Raw genomic sequence first — 18,601 nt, forward strand, 5'->3', positions numbered from 1 at the left:
TGTGATCAAATCCATGTATATGGCTTTTTAGAAGTGTGGCAGAGAGGGATTTGATGTATTAGATGTGTGCTAAATTTGTTTGCAAGGCTTTTCCCATAGTATGTGTAACTGTTACCTCCTAAAAGTACTGATGCATGTTTAAAAAGATAATACTTGGCATTCAGTAATGCCTTCTGTTACTTGCAAACAGGAAAGAGCTCTAAGAAAACAAATACAGATTTTAAAAAAAATAATTAAAAGCCTACAGTTCTCAAACCTACTCAATACATTATGCAGTTTTATGCAGCACTGGTTTTCAGAAGGCAACTCATGAGCCAAGGGACTCACAGCAAGCATTCAGAGGTTTGAATGATGTGCTGAAAATGTTATTTTAATCAGAAGCAAAGGAGAACTAGTCCTGCTTCTTTCTGCCTAATCCTCAAGGTCAAGAATTCTGCCTGCAATTTTTGAAACACATGTCATAGCCATAGCCAATATACTAAATAGCCAATATCCTACTAAATACCATTTAGCAGATTAAAAGGAGTTGTGGAATTATTTACTTCCAACTAAAGGATCTCAGGTTGAGAAAGATTGCTAACAGCAACAATAAAAAGACAGTGTTCTGTGATTGCTGTAGACAGAGCACTTCCTTCCTGACTTCTACTAGGGATTTACTGAATAAGTACCTGCCTTAAATAATTCACACATTTTGGAGTGCCTTAATGGCAGAAGGTATACTGCCTGCAGTAGCACAAGAGAAAAACAAAGATAGTTTTAGAAGCAATTGCAGTGGCTATTTGGTGGGGGTTATTGGTTTGTTTTTGTTGTTTTCTGGGTTTTCCCCCCCCCCCCTCAGCATAAGTACAGCTCCAGGGCACAGGCAGCAGTGCAAAAACTAAGTATTATAGATGCTGTTCTTAAATTAAAAGGTATATGGGAATGCAGCTGTCACCAGTATGAGCGGAACAATTGTTTAACAGCATACAGCATCACTGAACAATTATTTATAACATAAAATAAAGAACTCCACCAACCAATTGATCAGGAAATTGCAGGGGGACTGTGGAATGCATCTGTTCCAAACTTGGGTCTAGTGAGGAGGCTAAAATGAACATTTCTAATGTGACAGGGTAGGTTGTGGTGTCTTTAAAAATATAAAAGGAGATAGCTAAAATATTAAAACACCAGCAATATATCTTCTTGTGTCAGTAGTATTTTGACTAAGTACTGACATGATAAATAATATTTTTACCTGCTTATTTTTATCCAGCTTATGCTAAATGACATTCAAGAAGTTTCTCAAAAAATGTGGCTGACTCAGACATGATTTATATTTTTTCTGGGCAGCATATTCTCGTATTTGCTTCATTCTCCATCAAAGCATCAGACAGCTTTGACCAGAGGACGTGATATCAATATGCAATTTATTCTTCCAAAGCCTTTGGGATGATCAGTCTATTTCTTTGCCATCACTAATTAAACCTGTTGCTTCAGTCATTCCCAGGGGCAAGGAGGCATTGCAACTACAGTGAAATGAAAACGATCTTTGTAGAACCACACTACACCATCTGTGATTATGATTAATGTAGTCTGTGATGGTTATTTTGGTCCTAAGATTTTAGATGTTTTATTAAAGTTATTATGAGGGGGACTACAGAGACTGAACACAGGTGAAGGTGAGAGAAATCTGAGGGCTTTACACAGGTTTAGTTGAAATGAAGTTCAGCAAGCTGCTGGAGATCTTAAATGTGATCTCTCATCATTCAACCTTTGGAAGGCCACTAATCATAGTATCATAGAATGGTTTTGGTTGGAAAAGACTTCCAAAGGTCATCTAATCCAACCCCCCCCAAAATAAGCAGTGACATCTTCCACTAGATCAGGTTGCTCAGAGCCTTGTCAAGCTTGACCTTGAATATCTCCAGGGATGGGGCCTCAACTACCTCCCTGGGAAACCTGTTCCAGTGTTCCACCACCCTCATGGCAAAGAACTTGTTCCTAACATTCACTCTAATTCTACTCTTCTCTAATTTAAAACCATTGCACCTCCTCCTGTCACTACAGACATTTGTAGAGTCCCTCTTCAGACTTCTTGTAGGTCCCCTTCAGGTACTGGAAGGCTGCTACTAGGTCTCCAGAGAGTCTTCTCTTCTCCAGGCTGAACAACTCCAGCTCCCTCAGCCTGTCCTCATAGCAGAGGTGCTCCAACCCCCTGCCCATTTTCATGGCCCTCCTCTGGACTCTCTCCATCAGGACCATGTCCTTCACGTGTTGAGGGCTCCAGAGCTAGATGCAGTACTCCAGGTGAGGTCTCACCAGAGCAAAGTGGCAGGAACGCCTCTCTCAAGCTGCTGGCAGTGCTTCTTTTGATGCAGCCTAGGATGCAATTGTGTTCCAGCCAACCATTTCCTCCAAGAAGGATCAAATACAAATCCCTCATATATAAGTGTTTTGGAAAAGAGGCAGCAGCCCTACAATGGCCACAACTGAGGCACTTGGTAAGAGATATTTGGAGTCAGCAAAAGAATTTTCTTTCTCCTACCTGCCTTAAGTGTCCAGATCAGGCTGAGTGACCAGAGAGAAAGCTGTTTCCAAAACATACAGATTATTTTCATTTCTGTTCCATTTGGAAGTGGGTCAGGACAGAGTGATTTCTATTAGCCATTCTAATCACAATTTTAAATAACTGCAAATAATTGCATCTTAAATTAATGCAAATCTGGCTTTGCATGTGAGCTCTTTTTTTTTTTGCATTCTGAAAAAGGTGATATTTGTTAGCATATTTCATTATGCCAGCCAAAAGGCTATGCTGTGCTATACAATTAAGTAATCTTAGTGCTTAAGTATTTGACTTCACCCTTACTTTATATTAAAAAACGGTGAACAATGCATTTCTTGATAGCTGACACTTCTTTATGCAGCATTGTGCAAGGCTGGATTTGGGGGCTAGTTTAAATCCATGTAAAATACACAATCAGCATTAAAAAACTGTTCTTAATTCCATTTAAAAATTAAATGCACCAGACATGAAAACAAGCATAGCAAAATGTGGTTGGTATTGAGAGACAGTTGATTTATTAAGGAAAGGAACCATTACATCTGGAAAATGATTGTGATTTTTCTTATCAGTGTGCCTTTGCCTTCCAGAATTACAACTAGGGAATCTTATCCTTCCCATTCAGTTTTTAAGAGGGTTACCTTACTCAGCTGGTCATTTGGATGTGGTACTTGGGGCTATGGTTTAGGGGTGAACCTTGCAGAGTAGGGTTATTGGCTGGACTTGGTCTTTCCCAACCTGAATCTTTCTGTGATTCTGTGATTTTACAAAATGTACAGTTTGGAGGACCAGGCCCCAAAGTGCAAGAGAGTAAAATGAGAGCTGTGGAGAGAACACTCTCTGTCTCGCCATGTCTCTGATCTCCTCGTTTACTTAGGGTTTAAACTGTTTCTTTAAACTCAGTGAAGCTAAATCAATTCATTTAAAAATGACTGGAAATGAGCAAAGTCTCCAGATGTTAATGGCTAATTTACTTCTACTGCAGTAACATTAAAAAGCACTGATCAAGATCAGAAGTAGGTCATTCTCCAGCTTGTGCAAATACCGTAGTCATTTGGAGTAGCTGTCGTAAAATGCCTTGTTAGCAGGGAGCAAGGTAAGATGAAAAACAATTTTTCAGCTATTAGTTTTCAGTTACATTCTAAGTGACATTAATTATTCAAGGCATACTTTACATGCCAGATGAGAGGATACAGTTTATAACTGATGTTGCTTCCATACTTAATGCTAACTGTATTTTTTAAACCTGAAGAAGTGCAAATCCTACGATAAGAGAAAGTACAGCAAAACCAAACGTGCTCAGGAACATTTTAAAGACATGAGCTTGATATTCCACTTAGTTCTAGGATTACTGCTTATCTTGTCAAGGGTATTTCTCCAGCCTTTTTTCCTGCTTCATTTTTGTCACTTTTTTTTCCCCTTTCTCCCTTCTCATAAGTTGAAACATATTTTTGTATAGTTTTGTATTGTACAGCTGCCATACAGGCTTTCCCTTGAAGCCAGAACACTACTTCCACTACATTATTTAAATGACCTAGGTATTGGTCAATAATGTACAGGTGTGGCTGACAGAGGACATTGCAGACAATTGCAGTGAATTGCATATAATTAGAGCTGTAGTTAAAACCTGTAAAAATCAATTCCTCACTGAATGCTTTAGGTCACTAACTGGGGAAAAGTTATGGTGAAGTGTATTTGTCAATATTACTTTTTGCACTACTAAGAGTAAGGCATTAGTCATTTCTCAGAGCACTGTTGACCTGTTTGTGATTATAAAGTCCCTTAAACACATCCAGACCCTCTTCATAGAAATCTGTCTTGCACTGCATTTTTCTTAGTATTTTCTTGAAGCAAGAGGGTCTGATTCTTTTACTAAGATGGCTCTGAACCTACATAAGTGGGTTCTTCAATAACATTTAGTATCTTCTTCCTTCCTCTTCTGTTGACTGAGAAAAGTCTGTTTAGCTCAGTATGTCCCAATATGCTGCTTCTGTAGGTCTGTTTTCCTGTGTCCTCTCCTGGTGTCTCTTCCTCCAGTCTGGAGGCTGTTGTTCTGCACCTTGCCAGGTGTTTTTTGTTGGCATCCATCAGGCTGGTGCATCTTTGGGAAGGAAGGGCAGGAGCTCTTAGTGTGTCTCTTCACCTCTTCTGTGCATCTGAAGATTTGACATTCACTTTGCTGAGATGGGATGAAACTGTTTTGGAGAAATGTTGCTTAAATTTACTGGTTTATGTAAGCTACTGTTAATAATGATGTACCTTATGGCATGCTCATAAGATTAAAGGCCTTACTTTCTAGTATATACGAGCAGAAAACCAAAGTCTTGGAAAATGTCTAGAAATTATGATCATAGACTTGATGTTTCTTTTGATACTTCTAGGTGCTGACCCCAGCACAAATAAAATCGATTTGCCTGGCCATACTAGAATCAGGAAAGCAGTATGCAGTGAAGAAGAGGAAACCAATCCCACTCATGTATTCTTACTATGGAACAGAGTATCTTGGTGAGTAAAACATGCCAACTACTTTGAGAGTGATGCTGTGTGTAGATGCTGAGTCAGTAGACACTTAAAAGTATTTTAAAAAAGGGCCACCAGCAATAAACTATATAAACCCTACAGCGTAGGAGGTTATCCAGCCTCCTAAAAATGCTAAGTGGGACTGAGGGGAGGACTGATGCTGCCTAGTGCTGGTGCAATGCAAGAGGTGCCTGTGCTACGCCAGGAGAGCAGCAGGCAGCAGCTTCATTCCCTCTTCTCCCATCTGCCCTGGTAGATCTGCCCTTGCAAGATGGAGGCAGCAGGAGGTGTGGTGTGCATGCCTGTGTGGAGAAATTTACCAGACAGAACTGTCCCAAGAGAGGATATTTATAAGTTTCCATTGCCACGCAGGGGCTTGCAAAATGTTTTTGACTGCAGCAGTGCAGCTCAGGCATGTGGGCAGCTTTTAGCCATCATGATCTTCTAACCATCATGGAGCCCATCTGAAGTGAAGTCATTGAGCAGATCCTTAGAGAAGTCCCCAAGGCACAGTATCACACTGCAGAAAACGTGACATTGATTTTCAGATGTTAAGAGGTCCCTGGCAGGGGAGTAGAGGGAGAAGTCACTGAGTGGTGCTGCTTCTTCACAGACCCTGCAGCTACAAACGATTCTTGCACTGAGCTGCAGGTTTTAGCTGACTGACACTGGGAGTATCATTTATGCTCCAGTTTCAAGTTGAGTTCAACAAAGACTTCAGAATAATGGTCCAGATTCAGTAGTTTATCGAGAAGAGTAACCTCTTGAAACAGTGTTCAGTTTAGGTTCAGTGTAACTTAACACACTGAGTTTCAGTCACATCGGAGTGAGAACAGGCAAAATTCATACGCATTTTTGCTTAGCTTGTGGAGCTGGTAAAGACAGAAGTAATAACAAATCATAATGTCATGCACCTAAAAAACTTTATTGCAAGCACTATTGTAACATACATAAAGAAGATTATAGAGCCGTGGACTTGACAAGGAGATAAGCCCAAAGAGAAAGTTGCAGCATGATGGTGATTGGTTCTAAATCCACCCTCTTCTTTTGACTGTTGCTGTTGTTTTCAGGTGCAGCACATGGGCTTTCATCAATCCTTCAGATGCTGCTTTCTTACTATGAGTACCTGCAGCCAGCAGATCAGGAGCTTGTGTGGCAGAGTGTTGATTTTCTTATGGACCAAGAACAGAACAGCAACTGGCCTCCTGAGCTGGGAGAGACTATTGAACGGGAGAATGAGCTTGTACACTGGTGTCATGGAGCTCCAGGTTTGTTTTCCATTGATGCTACAAAGGGCCAGGTACTGATCCTATTGCTTTGCATTGTTAGGGGATTCTATGTAGAAGATAATCTCAGGTTAAATTTGAACAATTTTGACATTTTGTGAGAGGCAGGCAAACTATTTAGGTTTATTCTTCCAGTTATGAGAGTTCTATTTAGTGCTGAAGAAGCTGGAAGGATAGGCTTATTTTCTACCTTACAAGCACAAGTGATCACAGCTGAAAAAATTCTGGTCATCTTGAACTATGTTTTCCACTCTTGCCACCTTTCATGACAAGACCTCAAAGAATTGTACAACTGAGTCAAAAAACAGCATATGCTGGACAGAGAAACAGTATGTGAAGGAAGATTGAGGCGGACACATCTGTAAGTTTTGGGAAAGCCTTCAGAATAGCTTCCCCCACCTATCAGAATCAAAGTTTAGCTGCCCTTATTATATGGATAATGCATACATTTGACCAAAACATTTTCATGTGAAGGAGAGTGTGTACTGCTAAGAGGCATTTTTTTCTGAAAGTCAGACATAAAATGGCTTTTCAGAGAGAAAGAGAATCAGCCCTTAGTCTGGGCTCATGAGGTAGGGCTGATGTCTGTCAGTTCAGAATTTATCTATACCTTAGCAATTTTGACAAGTAATGCTGCATACTGAAATTGGTTTTTTTGACCCCCAGGCAGAATTTAATGTTTAACTAGTCACATTGGCTTGGTATGGTGAACCTAGAAGGTTACAGAAAAGCTTCCTTTTATTAAAATATGTCTGTGAGCATCGATGCCTTGCTTTTAAAGGTGTTCTATTGAAATCACAAAGAGTATATTATAATTAACACCCCTTAAATGTGCTTTCTACTTATCTTTTTGTTGGAATGATTAAGGAACAAGCTTCTTGCTCTTGCACTCTAATGAAGCGAAGTAAAAACAGCTTTTGTAATTGAAGTGAAAACATCTTTTGTATTCCAACCTTTTCTATTTTTAAGAGGGAAAAATTACTTCTGTGGCATGACTGGCCTAGTGATGAGACCTGCAAGGAAGGTGTCCTCTTTGTCTGGTTTAACAGTTAGTGGAGACACATGCAGTGAAACAAAGTGCCAGAACAGCAAAGGGCATAAAGATGTTACTTTAGAGAGATGTAAATTCATTAATTCCTATCGTTCTTCCCCAGAAAATCCCATATTCCATCACTATTCTTGGTTAATAATGCACATGTAGTTTACAACGACACTTTTAGAATCAGAGAATTGTTAGGGTTGGAAGGGATCTCAAGGATCATCTAGTTCCAATCCCCCTGCCATGGCCAGAGACACTTCATACTAGAGCAGGTTGCTCAGAGCCACATCCAGCCTGGCCTTAAAAACCTCCAGAGAAGGGGCTTCTACCCACCTCCCTGGGCAACCTGTTCCAGTGTCTCACCAAACCGTGTGGTGAAAAACTTCTTCCTAACATCCAATCTGAATCTACCCATTTCTAGTTTTGTTCCATTCCCCCTAGTCCTATCATTACCTGATGCCCTAAAAAGTCCCTCCCCAGCTTTCTTGTAGCCCCCTTCAGATACTGGAAGGCTACAATAAGGTCTCCTCAGAGCCTTCTCTTCTCCAGACTGAATAGCCCCAACTCTCTCAGTCTGTCCTCATAGGAGAGGAGCTCCAGGCCTCTGATCATCCTCGTGGGCCTTCTCTGGACGTGTTCTGGTATGTCCAGATCCTTCCTGTAATAGGGGCTCCAGAACTGGACACAGTACTCCAGGTGGGGTCTCACCAGAGTGGAGTAGAGGGGGAGAATCACCTCCCTGGACCTGCTGGCTATGCTTCTCTTGATGCAGCCCAGGATGGGATTGGCTGTCAGGGTTGCAAGTGCACACTGCTGGCTCATGTTGAGCTTCTCATCCACCAGCACTCCCAAGTCCTTTTCTTCAGGGCTGCTTTCAAGCCAGTTATTGCCCAGTCTATACTGGTCCTTGGGATTGCCCTGACCCAGATGCAGGACCTTGTGTTTGGTCTTGTTGAACCTCAGGAGGTTGTCATGGGCCCACATACTTCAGTGTATATTATATTCAGGCCACAAGTAAACATGTCCTTAGGCACTCAGTTTGGTTAGGTGTCACAGGCAGTCTTTTAAGGTTTCCATGAACTGAGCTGTGCAGTGTGCTGTTGAAGATTATGATTAATTTATTTGACTTTCCTCTAAAAATTAGCCAAATAGTTTTGTTTTATTTTGTTGGGTTTTTTTTTAACAGAAGTTATTATGCACCACTGTTTAAAATCACAATAAAACAGTATGGACCTCAGTGACAAGGGAAAAAAAAGAAAAGGCAATTTCTTTTTCTCATTCAGTAAAAAAATGTATCTGCTGCTAATGTAACAAGTTATCTTGCACATCCTTCTGTTCTGGTCAGTGTAGCTAGGTGAGGTGAATGGGGATTCAAAACCAATAGAAGACAGTGCTAAGAGTTGACTGTTTAAAAGGCGAAGAAAATGTGACTTCTGTTTTAAGTTGGTAAGAGACTGGGAATGTTAGCCTGAACCCTGGAATTCAGCCATACAGTGAAAAGATTGGAAGTGGTATTGCCACGGAGAGTGGAGAAGTGCATCTTAGCGTGTTCTTTTTAGCATATTCCAGATACTGTCTCCTCTGTATGTATCATATATGTGTGTATATATGTATGCAGTGTTGACATACAGAGTATGAGACTGCAGGGTTTTCACATATTAATTTTAATTTTCCTAGGTGTTCTATGAAACCTTTGGCCTACTTCTTCCAACAGACAATTTTGCTTGTTGTTTTCCTAGGCATTGCCTATCTGTTTGCCAAAGCCTACCTGGTTTCCAAGAAGCCTCAATATCTGGACACTTGTATCCGCTGTGGAGAGCTAACTTGGCAGAAAGGCCTGCTGAAGAAGGGACCTGGAATCTGCCATGGCGTGGCTGGTAGTGCTTATGTGTTCCTGCTGCTGTATAGGCTCACTGGAAACTCAAAATACATATACAGGGCACAGAGGTTAGCATTCCTGCTTTTCTGGGTTCAGGGTAAAACTGGAAAGTCTCAGGAACATTTGCAAAGCTCCTCAGAATCTGTAGTCACCACCTATGGATGCATCCTAAGTGGTTAAACTTCGGGTACAATTCTAGCTCTTGAATTGTGGGGCAGGAGCCCTGCAGCCCTGCTTCTAGGCTGCCTGTGCCAGGCTGCCTGCTGGGCCCATCTCATTTAAACTATACTGTTACCCAGAAATACTGGACCAGATGATCCCTGGGGTCCCTTCCAACCTGGCATTCTGTGATTCCATGAGAAGCAGTGGGTTCTTCCAGCATGCCTCCCTCCCTGCCCAACACACCTGTGTGGAGGAACAGTATGCATGCAGATCTCGACGTGAGGTTAGAACAGCCAAGTTGTATACCCGAGTCCAGGAGCAGAGATAAATGTGGTGCTGTTCATTATATTGATTTATTCTGATGTTCAGGGCATTTAACACTACCCCTTGTTACTAAACATGGAAAATAAGTATGGGATCTGATTTGCTCTTACTTTACTGGGGTTTTTAAATTTACCATTACCCTCTTTAGCCACTGTGCTACTGTTCTATTCAGCTTAGCCAGTGAGGCTGATTCCATTTTGTCCCGATGCAAAGTATATCCCACTGGAAATTCTGTCACAGTCCTGCAATTATCTTTAATTTTATTTCCTTAATTTCCTATGCATGTTTGAAAAGCTAATAGTCAATGTTTTTTACTGTTTTCCTTACAGCATGGAATAATGAGGAGGTAATTAGGGCAACTTATTTTCAACCATTTGCTTTGAACTGAGAAGTTTTGTTTAGTTATTTCAGCATGACAGAATTCTTTGCATTGAAGCAAAACATTGCATGCATCCTGTGGAAATAACAACCAAGATAAAAGTTATTCGAAAGTATTTGTTTAATAAAATGTCTCATAGAAATCAGAAAAAAGGGTTCATAGCTCTCAAAGAAGCATAGCACACATGAAGTCTGCAAAGGTTCTGCTTTTCTTTTTCTGGACCTCAATTTATTGTGGCTATCGGGGAGTGTAAAATTTCCACGTAAGGTTAAATAATGATCATTCTACTTTTTTTAATCATTGAATGTTACTAAAGTGGTGCTTTCAAACAGCAAGCAGATGTACAGAGACACCCAATAATAACAGACTTTTTTCCTTTCCTGTTTCTTAGGTTTGCAGAGTTCTTATTTACAGAAGAATTTAAAGCTGGCTCCCGGGCATTAGAAAGTGTATATAGTCTGTATGAAGGCTTCTCAGGAACTGTGTGTTTCCTGGCTGACTTGCTGCAACCCAATCAAGCTGAGTTTCCTCTCTTCAGTGTCTTCGTCTAGAGAGTAACATTCTGCAGGGCCACATCTTAGTGGCGGTGGGAGAGGGAACTGTGGTTTTACTTATTTGTCAAGAGAGGCTATTTACAAAACAAGCCAGTGGTACCACTAACGCTAGCCTTAACATAGCTGGGAGTCAGGTGAAAAAGAAAATACATTAGGGCTTTGGGAGGGAAGTGTGTGGTCAAAAAAAAAGGGTAAATGAAAAGAAAAGAAAAGGGCGGGGTGGGGGGAATACTTGAATCCGACGGGCAAAATATTTGGCTGTAATAAGCAAACCCTAATTATTCAAGTGACAGATAAAGGGGCATTATCAAACCTTTTCATTTGGTGGTTACACAGGAGAAAAGAAAAAAAAAGAAGAAAAAAAGCAAAAGCTAGAATTATTGGGACATGCAAAGAAGAAACAGTGATGTATCCAGTAGGTTTTAAAAAGACACCTGTGAAAGCAAGTCTTCATGCAGCAATGCTCTTATTGGGGAGGCTGTCCTAGACATGTCACTACACTGCATGAAGGCACAATCTGGGATTTTTAAACCTAAACCACATCTACTAGTTCTAGTAAAGTGTTAGAAGTGCCAGTTTCTTGGAGCTCTTTCATCTTCATATGCATATAATGTAGATAGTTATATATTGAGCCAGCAGTTTGACAGGTTCATTTCAGCTAGTGGGGTTTCATATATGTAGATGAGGACTGAATTTGACCCTTCCTTTCAGAGCTCAGTCTGTGGTGAGGAGCTGGCCTCCTTACAGATTTACTGTAACCATATCACTTCTTGTCAATACTTTCCCTGTCACAGGGAAGATGAGTGGAGCCATAGAGAAGTCTTGGATTGAAAAGTTCTACAGCAAAGATACAGTTGGCAGATGCTTTCTTCACAGTACAACATTAGTAGATAAGTATTGTTCAGTAATACAAAAGCTTCCTTTAAAGCTTAATTACTTAGAGCAGCATTTCTGAACAATAACATGTGTATTTCAGGGAGTGGAAAATCTGTTTTCCTTGATGAACTGTTGACTGCAAAACACTGTAAACTGAATGCAAACCTTAAGAAAAAGCTGATAACAAACCTCCAAATTGCTTCTTTTCCAAGTTAACAGAATAATATATATGCCCTGATGATTTGTAGCTATAGAAACAAATGGGTTGCTCAACACTAGTTGCACTAGCACTTAAGGTTGCCATTATATGCTGGTTTATATATATTACATATTCAACATGGTACTTGAAAGCTGAAGAAAATGCTGATGTAGATTTGTACCAAAACAAGTATAAAATCAATATCTGTATTTAAAATGTATTTACTATTTATTTTTATTTGTATGGGAATAATGTAATACAATTATCTTTAAAGACAGATTGGGAAGACCTTTATATCAAAAATTGAAGTTAGGGGGAAAAAACCTGACCTACATGCACTGCCAAACAATGCAGTCTCTCTTTCTGTATTCTCAGCTGAAGGAGATTACAATTTCTTTATTTTTAATGCCTAATGCATTAAAATCCCATTTAATTTTAGTGGGCCTTGATCAGGCTGTAAGTTGAAGCCAGGTCTTGCAATCCTTCTGCATTTTAATATACTAATCCCATTCCTACTCATATCACTGTTATTTTAATGACATGGCTTGCATTATTATGAGCTGCAGATTAGGATTTCTGCTATTTTGTCTTGCACTGTGCAGCTCTAATTAATTACTTAATCATAGAAGTAACCACATTTCATTGGTGGATAAAGCAATGCAGTTCTGTATCAGTTTGTTAAGAATCTAGGAATTCATTAGTGAATGGAAATGTTAAAATTCAATTTACAGTTGTTATGTATTTATTATGAATTGTGGGATAAAAGTTCTTCTAAGAAATACATTGATGTCACTTTGTTACTCTGAGCAGTGAGATGTGTACACATTGGAGGCTGTATTTCATAGGGAGGAGTACCTGTGAAACTTCATCAAAATGTCAGTGGAGATGTGCATGTGCTCTGCCTGGCCATGCTGAAGTGCTCCTGCTAGATCGGAGCTAAGTCAGTTGTCAGTGCTGAAGATTTGAAGTCCACTAGGACTTTCATCTAGCTGCTTCCTGTAGTGCAGGTGGCTCATACATTTCATAACTGGAACCTTTCTGAACACTTAAGGAAGGTAAAACTTGTCCTGTCCATTTTTTTCCCGTGGTCAACAGCTTTTCAGTCTCAGTTTTTGCTGTAGGGTAATGTCACTCAGCTCAAAGATGTAAGTTACAACAGTTGTGCCATAGCATTTAGATAGCTAGTGTACCTGTATTTTGTTTTACTGTAAGCCAGACAAATAGATTCTGCCATAATCCAGACTCAAGCTGTTGTAATCTTACATTTATTTCCAAGTCTTTTTATGTAGAGATGCAAACATAAAACAAAATCGCTGTGTTCTAACTACATCCTCAAAACCCCTAAACAACTCCAAATTGAAGCCTTAACGGAATTTACACATATCAGAATAATAACCATCCTCTTTTGATTTTGTCCCTAGTGCCTGCTTTTTAATTATCAGTGGGCTATGACATTTAATTGTTTCCAATTAGATACTTCTCAGAAGATGCTTGAAGAAGAAAATCTTTGCCAAAGCCTCAAATAAATGTAGAGCACAATAAATCAGTACAGTAACTTAGATCCTGACCAAGTCATGAATGCTAATATTGTAGCATATATATGATTTAAAACTTCACCTGAGAGTATTAACATATTAACATGCATCTTGTAAAATCTTGGAACATAATTATTCATCTGTTTCATCAGACATGGCAGTTTGAGCTCATTCTTAAGACTTTGTGGATTTTCTTACCTTGCCTAGCTGGGTAAAGGTAGCTGCTAAATATGCTGTAGTCATAGCTTCTGAACACAGTATAAATACACTCCAGGGCTCTTCTGAAAATGTCAGTCATTAAATAAACAGGGGTTTTGTCATCTTTTTCCTCTTAATTCTCTGTCTGGTGGGGTTTTTTGTTGGTTTTGTTATTTATTTTTTCCCCCTGTATATGCTGTTACCTACATATTGTTGCAACCTTTATTTGTGGCTTTTAAGACATTGACAGGAAAGCAACCTGAGCAGAGCCATCAGCACTTTTTTGAGTAATAAGAAATAAGGTTCTTTGTGTTCCCTTCTTACTGCTTTGACAAAATCAATCATGCAACCTTCACTAGACATTGTCAGCAGGGTGCTGTCTCCTCCTGATCCCAAATCAGGCCCTAACAGACTGGGAAAAAAAAAAAAAAGTATTCCTCAGCAGATTCTGCCATGGTGCTGTGACAAAAGACTGTGACCAGAAACTTGAGAAGCCTCTCTCAAAGTGTAAAACACGAGTTACTATGTCATGTTTGCACATTAGTTTCTTGAGTGTGTTTAGTTTCTAAAATGTAGGCAATAGGAATTGAAGTGATATACTAGTATTTCTGATTATGCTGTTGAAGAAAAGAAGATGCATTGTGTGAGTATTGGTGCTTATTCGTGATGTAGCTGTGTTTGTGTGGTGCTGTTTGTGAGTAAACCTGTAGATTACAAATCAGTTTAAGGAGCCACTATTCATGACTGTTCGGTAGGGCATGTATAGATCATTGTCATGGAATAATTTGGGGGAAAACTAGATCTGTAATGTCCAGATTTAGTGATCTCAGGATTTATAGAGCCAGATGCAATAAGTTTCAGCAGTGAAGTTCTAAGAAATGTGTCTTTATTTTTTTTTCTGTTACTCACAACTTCTCAGCATGATAACGTAATTGTTTTGTGCCCCTGTTTTCAATATCTGCTTTGTCTGCATTGTTGTTTTCTTTAGTTTCCCTGACTTTCCCAGCTTAGGAATAACTTCAGAAGACTGAAGCAGCAGCCCAGGTCTTTTGTTCTTGAAAATAAGATCGATTACTTTTGCTTAAGAGGTGTGTTCCATTTATTTGCATTACACTATTTTACACTCCCAGGTGACTGCTTCTAATGGGCTCTGCCATTTCCCACCCGCTAAGGAAAAATCATTATACATCTGTCACTGGTGGTTTACATCATTAAATACAACAGACTTTCTAGGGAGCTTGTTCACTTCTCTAGTATCTCAGTTCTACTAAGACAATCAAAACAAAGTAAAATGGCTAAACACCCCAAAATACCCATTTAAATAATTTAGTTCTGGGAAATATGCACAAGTGAACGCAAACAAAAGAGTCACCCTGTTTACTGTTCCCTGAAATTAACTAATGCCACTTTGATTTCTAGTAGCAATTATATAGGCATGTAGAGAATATGCTAAGAATACTGACTATAGTTTCTCAAACACTGTGGGAAAAAAAAAAAAAACCAACAAAATTTATGTATCTGATGTATTCAGGTGCAGTATGTGCAAATGGCAATGAAACTTTCGGACTTGTATTGTTCTCTGCATATTATTTTATAGCATCTGCCAAAATGCTATGTGTTTTATGCAAAAAATGACCTATTTTAGCATATGCATGTGTTCTGAGAATATACCTTCATTACTTGGACCTGTAAGATCCATGGATAGAGTGTATCTCTGAGGTCTGCCAAGTAAATCTCAGGTGCAGTTATCATCTTCTCCTACATACTTTGAATATTCACAGGCATGAGTGCATATTCTAATCTGTAGGAAGATTAGTAGATCAGGAATAAGAACTGCCCTGTAGGTTTTAAAGAGTTATCTTCCTTTGAAGAATGACATTGATAAGCAATTACTGGCTACCAGAACAGTCTGGATTGCTCTGACAAGACATTTCAGTTTATATAAGTATGTCCTGGACTAGGTAGTAAGCAGCAAAAAGCTAAATTGAAAAGAAATAAGAAAGTGACCAAAATTCACATTACTGAGGGAACAGTATACTTCAAAGCCATAAGCCACAGTTGCTCAGGGCCCACAGAACAATACAGCAATTTAGAGATGTGAATAAACATTTTCCAGGAGACCAGTGCAGTCTGCTTCTTTGCACAGATAGAGGTAGAGGTGCATTGTACAGGTTTTAGCTGCCTTGAACATCACTTCATTGCCATTACAGCAATGTCATCATACACTGAAAAAAGTCAGCCAGTGAAGGAGTTGCCTGTAGATGAACCTACTGCCTACCCCTATCATTTAATGGAATAGAAGTGATGTACACTATCTATGCTTAGGCAGTTAAAAAAAAGAAACAACAGATCCAAAAAGCCAACGTGCACCAACTTTTTCACCTGCCTTTGAATTATTAAACCTGACTGATTTGTTACTGTCACTGATGCCACTGTTGGTCTCGTACTCTGTGTATTTAACATTTTACATCATGCTCTGGAAAAAGTCAATCTCCCTGAAAACATATATGGCTATATTTATTTTTAGTACTTACAAGGGAGTCCCTTGACTTTGTTCACTGCATGACTCAAGGAGAAGGTGGAGGCATTTAGGTCAAGTACAGCAATACCAACTATAGTGGCAGGAAATTAATTAAGAACTCGTTTTGCCTAGTGGTATAATAATATTTGGATAAAAGATGCTGTATAATGCAGTGATATTCAGCAGCATCACTGCATGACTGTACATGAATACTCCCCAGAAAATTTTATGTAGAAGTCCTGAAGTCAGTTATATCCCATAGTGAATAGAAAACCAATCTCATTTTAAAAATTCAGTTCTACTTCATATGGAAGAGAAAGGCTGTCTGACCAAAAATTGAACTCTGCTTCTGTCTTCATTACATGAGAGATGAAAGATTTCCTCTAATAATGTCACTGATTGGCCTCCTGCACTCATTTTAAGGACCTGATTTGCCACCTGCTGATGTCAGTGGTGAATCTCCACTTGATTTCAAGCATGCAAGGTTAGGTCCTTCCTTGCATGTGAAACAGGGGCAAAACTGCATCATTCCAGAGCCCAATCTACAATCTTATCTTTACATACAAGTCAGTAGTAAGGCTTGTGTGTAATAGCAAGAGGAAAGCACAGGTGTTTGCATATGCAGCGCTCTATTTGATAGCAGTTTTAGATTCGTTTTCCCTCAATATGTCTGCAATATACACGAATCCCACTACCAGTAAAAAGTATAGGGAACTTAAATGGCATTGTATCATGTCTAGTTTGTGTTGGTGACACTTGATTATTCAATATATTCTGAAGTAGGGCATTTATTTGAGTATGTGCTGCACCCTACATTGTTTTCTCAGTGTAATAGCTATTCACAGCCATAAGATGGTACAGGCCCTTAGAATCAAGATTGATTTGATTCTTTAGAAATGCACCTTATTGTTTCAAAGCAGGACTCCTGCTCCTCTAATGTTTTAAACACTGTGATCTTTCAGAATGTGTTTATTGTATTAGTTTTGTATGGCAGATTATAATAGACACTAGATTTTATAGCCTTTTAAAAGCAGTGATAATATTAAGCTTCATAGTGGCAGAGCAAACTGTGTATATCCATATCATGAATATTAAAGCTGTGATTATATTTTGCCTTAAATAAAAGCCCAACCTTGAACAATGTGATTTTGCATTGGCTTGCTTATGTGTGTTTGTCTTTCACAGTGCTGGCAACTTCTCCTTCGGGAACAGTCATGACTTAGGTAGGGCTCTAAAAAGTTTTCCATGGTACCATGTTATCAAAGGTAAAAATCACTCATTTTAGAATTAGATAAAACTTCCAGGCTGCACATAGCACGTCGGTAAAACTACTTCATGGTAGTTTCCCCTGAGAGAAGACAGGTTGCTTTTGGCCTGTAGATTGAAGTTTCCCACTTAGGTGTTTATCTTCAGCCTGTTTAAGTCTCTGTCCTCTTTCTAGAAAGACCCTCCATTCCCAGTGAAGGGTACATAAGAGTATTAAATTCACCTGGGCCCATCCATAACCAGGTTGCCATCCTGAACTGAGCCTAGATGGTGAGCAAGTAGGACTTCATGTTTGCCAGTGCAGCAGTTCAAGTATGGTCCCAGAAAATGTTATTGGCACTGTTTAAATAAATCTGGTGATAACCTAAGTTGCATTAAAGAATACTTGCAGACATGCAGGAGTAGCCTGTGTTATCATTAACAGGCTAATAACACCTCAGCTCTGTATCCTGCCTTCCCATCGAGGTCCTAGTAGGTCTCTGATTTGTAGCTAAGCTCCACATGCACATCTGCAATTCTTGGGAGCAGGCAAGCTGAAACAAGACACACGAGCTCAGGCATCAGAGGACCATGAACCAAGTGTCTGCACCGTGAGGAAGAGAGAAGTGGTGGTGATTTGAGACCGTTCTGGTGCAGGATACAGACATTATTTGCCAATCTGACCTGGCACCTTACGATCTTTGTGTCTTGCCAGTTACTCAGGTTAAAGATGTGGAAAGACTGCAAAGCCTTGTGCTGCCCTCATGCAACCTTTTGCTGCTTGTCCACATGGGTGTTAGTGATACTGCCATGGTCACCTTACATGTATCCAGAATGATTCTAGAGCTCTGGTGGCAAAGGAGATAGGCATGGGGTGGTCTTCTTGCTCTTGTAGGCGAAAGGGAAAGCTTTGCCCAAGGACAATAGGCAAATGCTACTGCACAACAGCTGGTGTCAGCAGAGCTTTGGGTTTTGTCATCCTGGGAACGTCTGAAGGAACAGCCATGACAAGCAAGGGTAAGATCCACATGACAAAGTGGTGAAAGGGCACCTCTGCTAGCAGGCTCATTGGTGGGGAGGTCATGGAACTAAGTGCACCAGGGGAGATTTACCAGGATTCTGCTCCCTTTCTGCATTTATTTGGTGGTTTTGGGGGGGGGGGGGGGGAGGGGGGGGTGTTTTTGGTTTGATGGGTTGTTAGGTGGTTTGGTGTTTTTTCGTTTATGAGCTGTCCCTCAGTCCTCATTGCTGCATAGGGTTATTTTCTTTCAGGTGCTTGACGTTGCCCTTGCCACCTCCTTTCAGGATGTTTCTCCAGTCCTGCCGAGCTCCCGCTTAAGAACAG

General features: G+C 39.9%; 1 protein-coding gene across 1 annotated transcript in view; it reads left to right on the plus strand.

The window, feature by feature from the left end:
• Positions 1 to 10,866, plus strand: part of LANCL3 (LanC like family member 3) — a 34,717-nt gene extending 23,851 nt beyond the window's left edge. The window contains exons 2-5 of the mRNA XM_054165920.1: positions 4,921 to 5,044; positions 6,130 to 6,327; positions 9,124 to 9,331; positions 10,520 to 10,866. Coding sequence (XP_054021895.1) covers positions 4,921 to 5,044; positions 6,130 to 6,327; positions 9,124 to 9,331; positions 10,520 to 10,679 — 690 coding nt within the window. The 3' untranslated portion in view covers positions 10,680 to 10,866. The remainder of the gene's footprint in view (positions 1 to 4,920; positions 5,045 to 6,129; positions 6,328 to 9,123; positions 9,332 to 10,519) is intronic.
• Positions 10,867 to 18,601: the final 7,735 nt, after the last annotated feature.

Source organism: Dryobates pubescens, chromosome 12, assembly GCF_014839835.1.
Source record: "Dryobates pubescens isolate bDryPub1 chromosome 12, bDryPub1.pri, whole genome shotgun sequence".
Lineage (NCBI taxonomy): Eukaryota > Metazoa > Chordata > Aves > Piciformes > Picidae > Dryobates > Dryobates pubescens.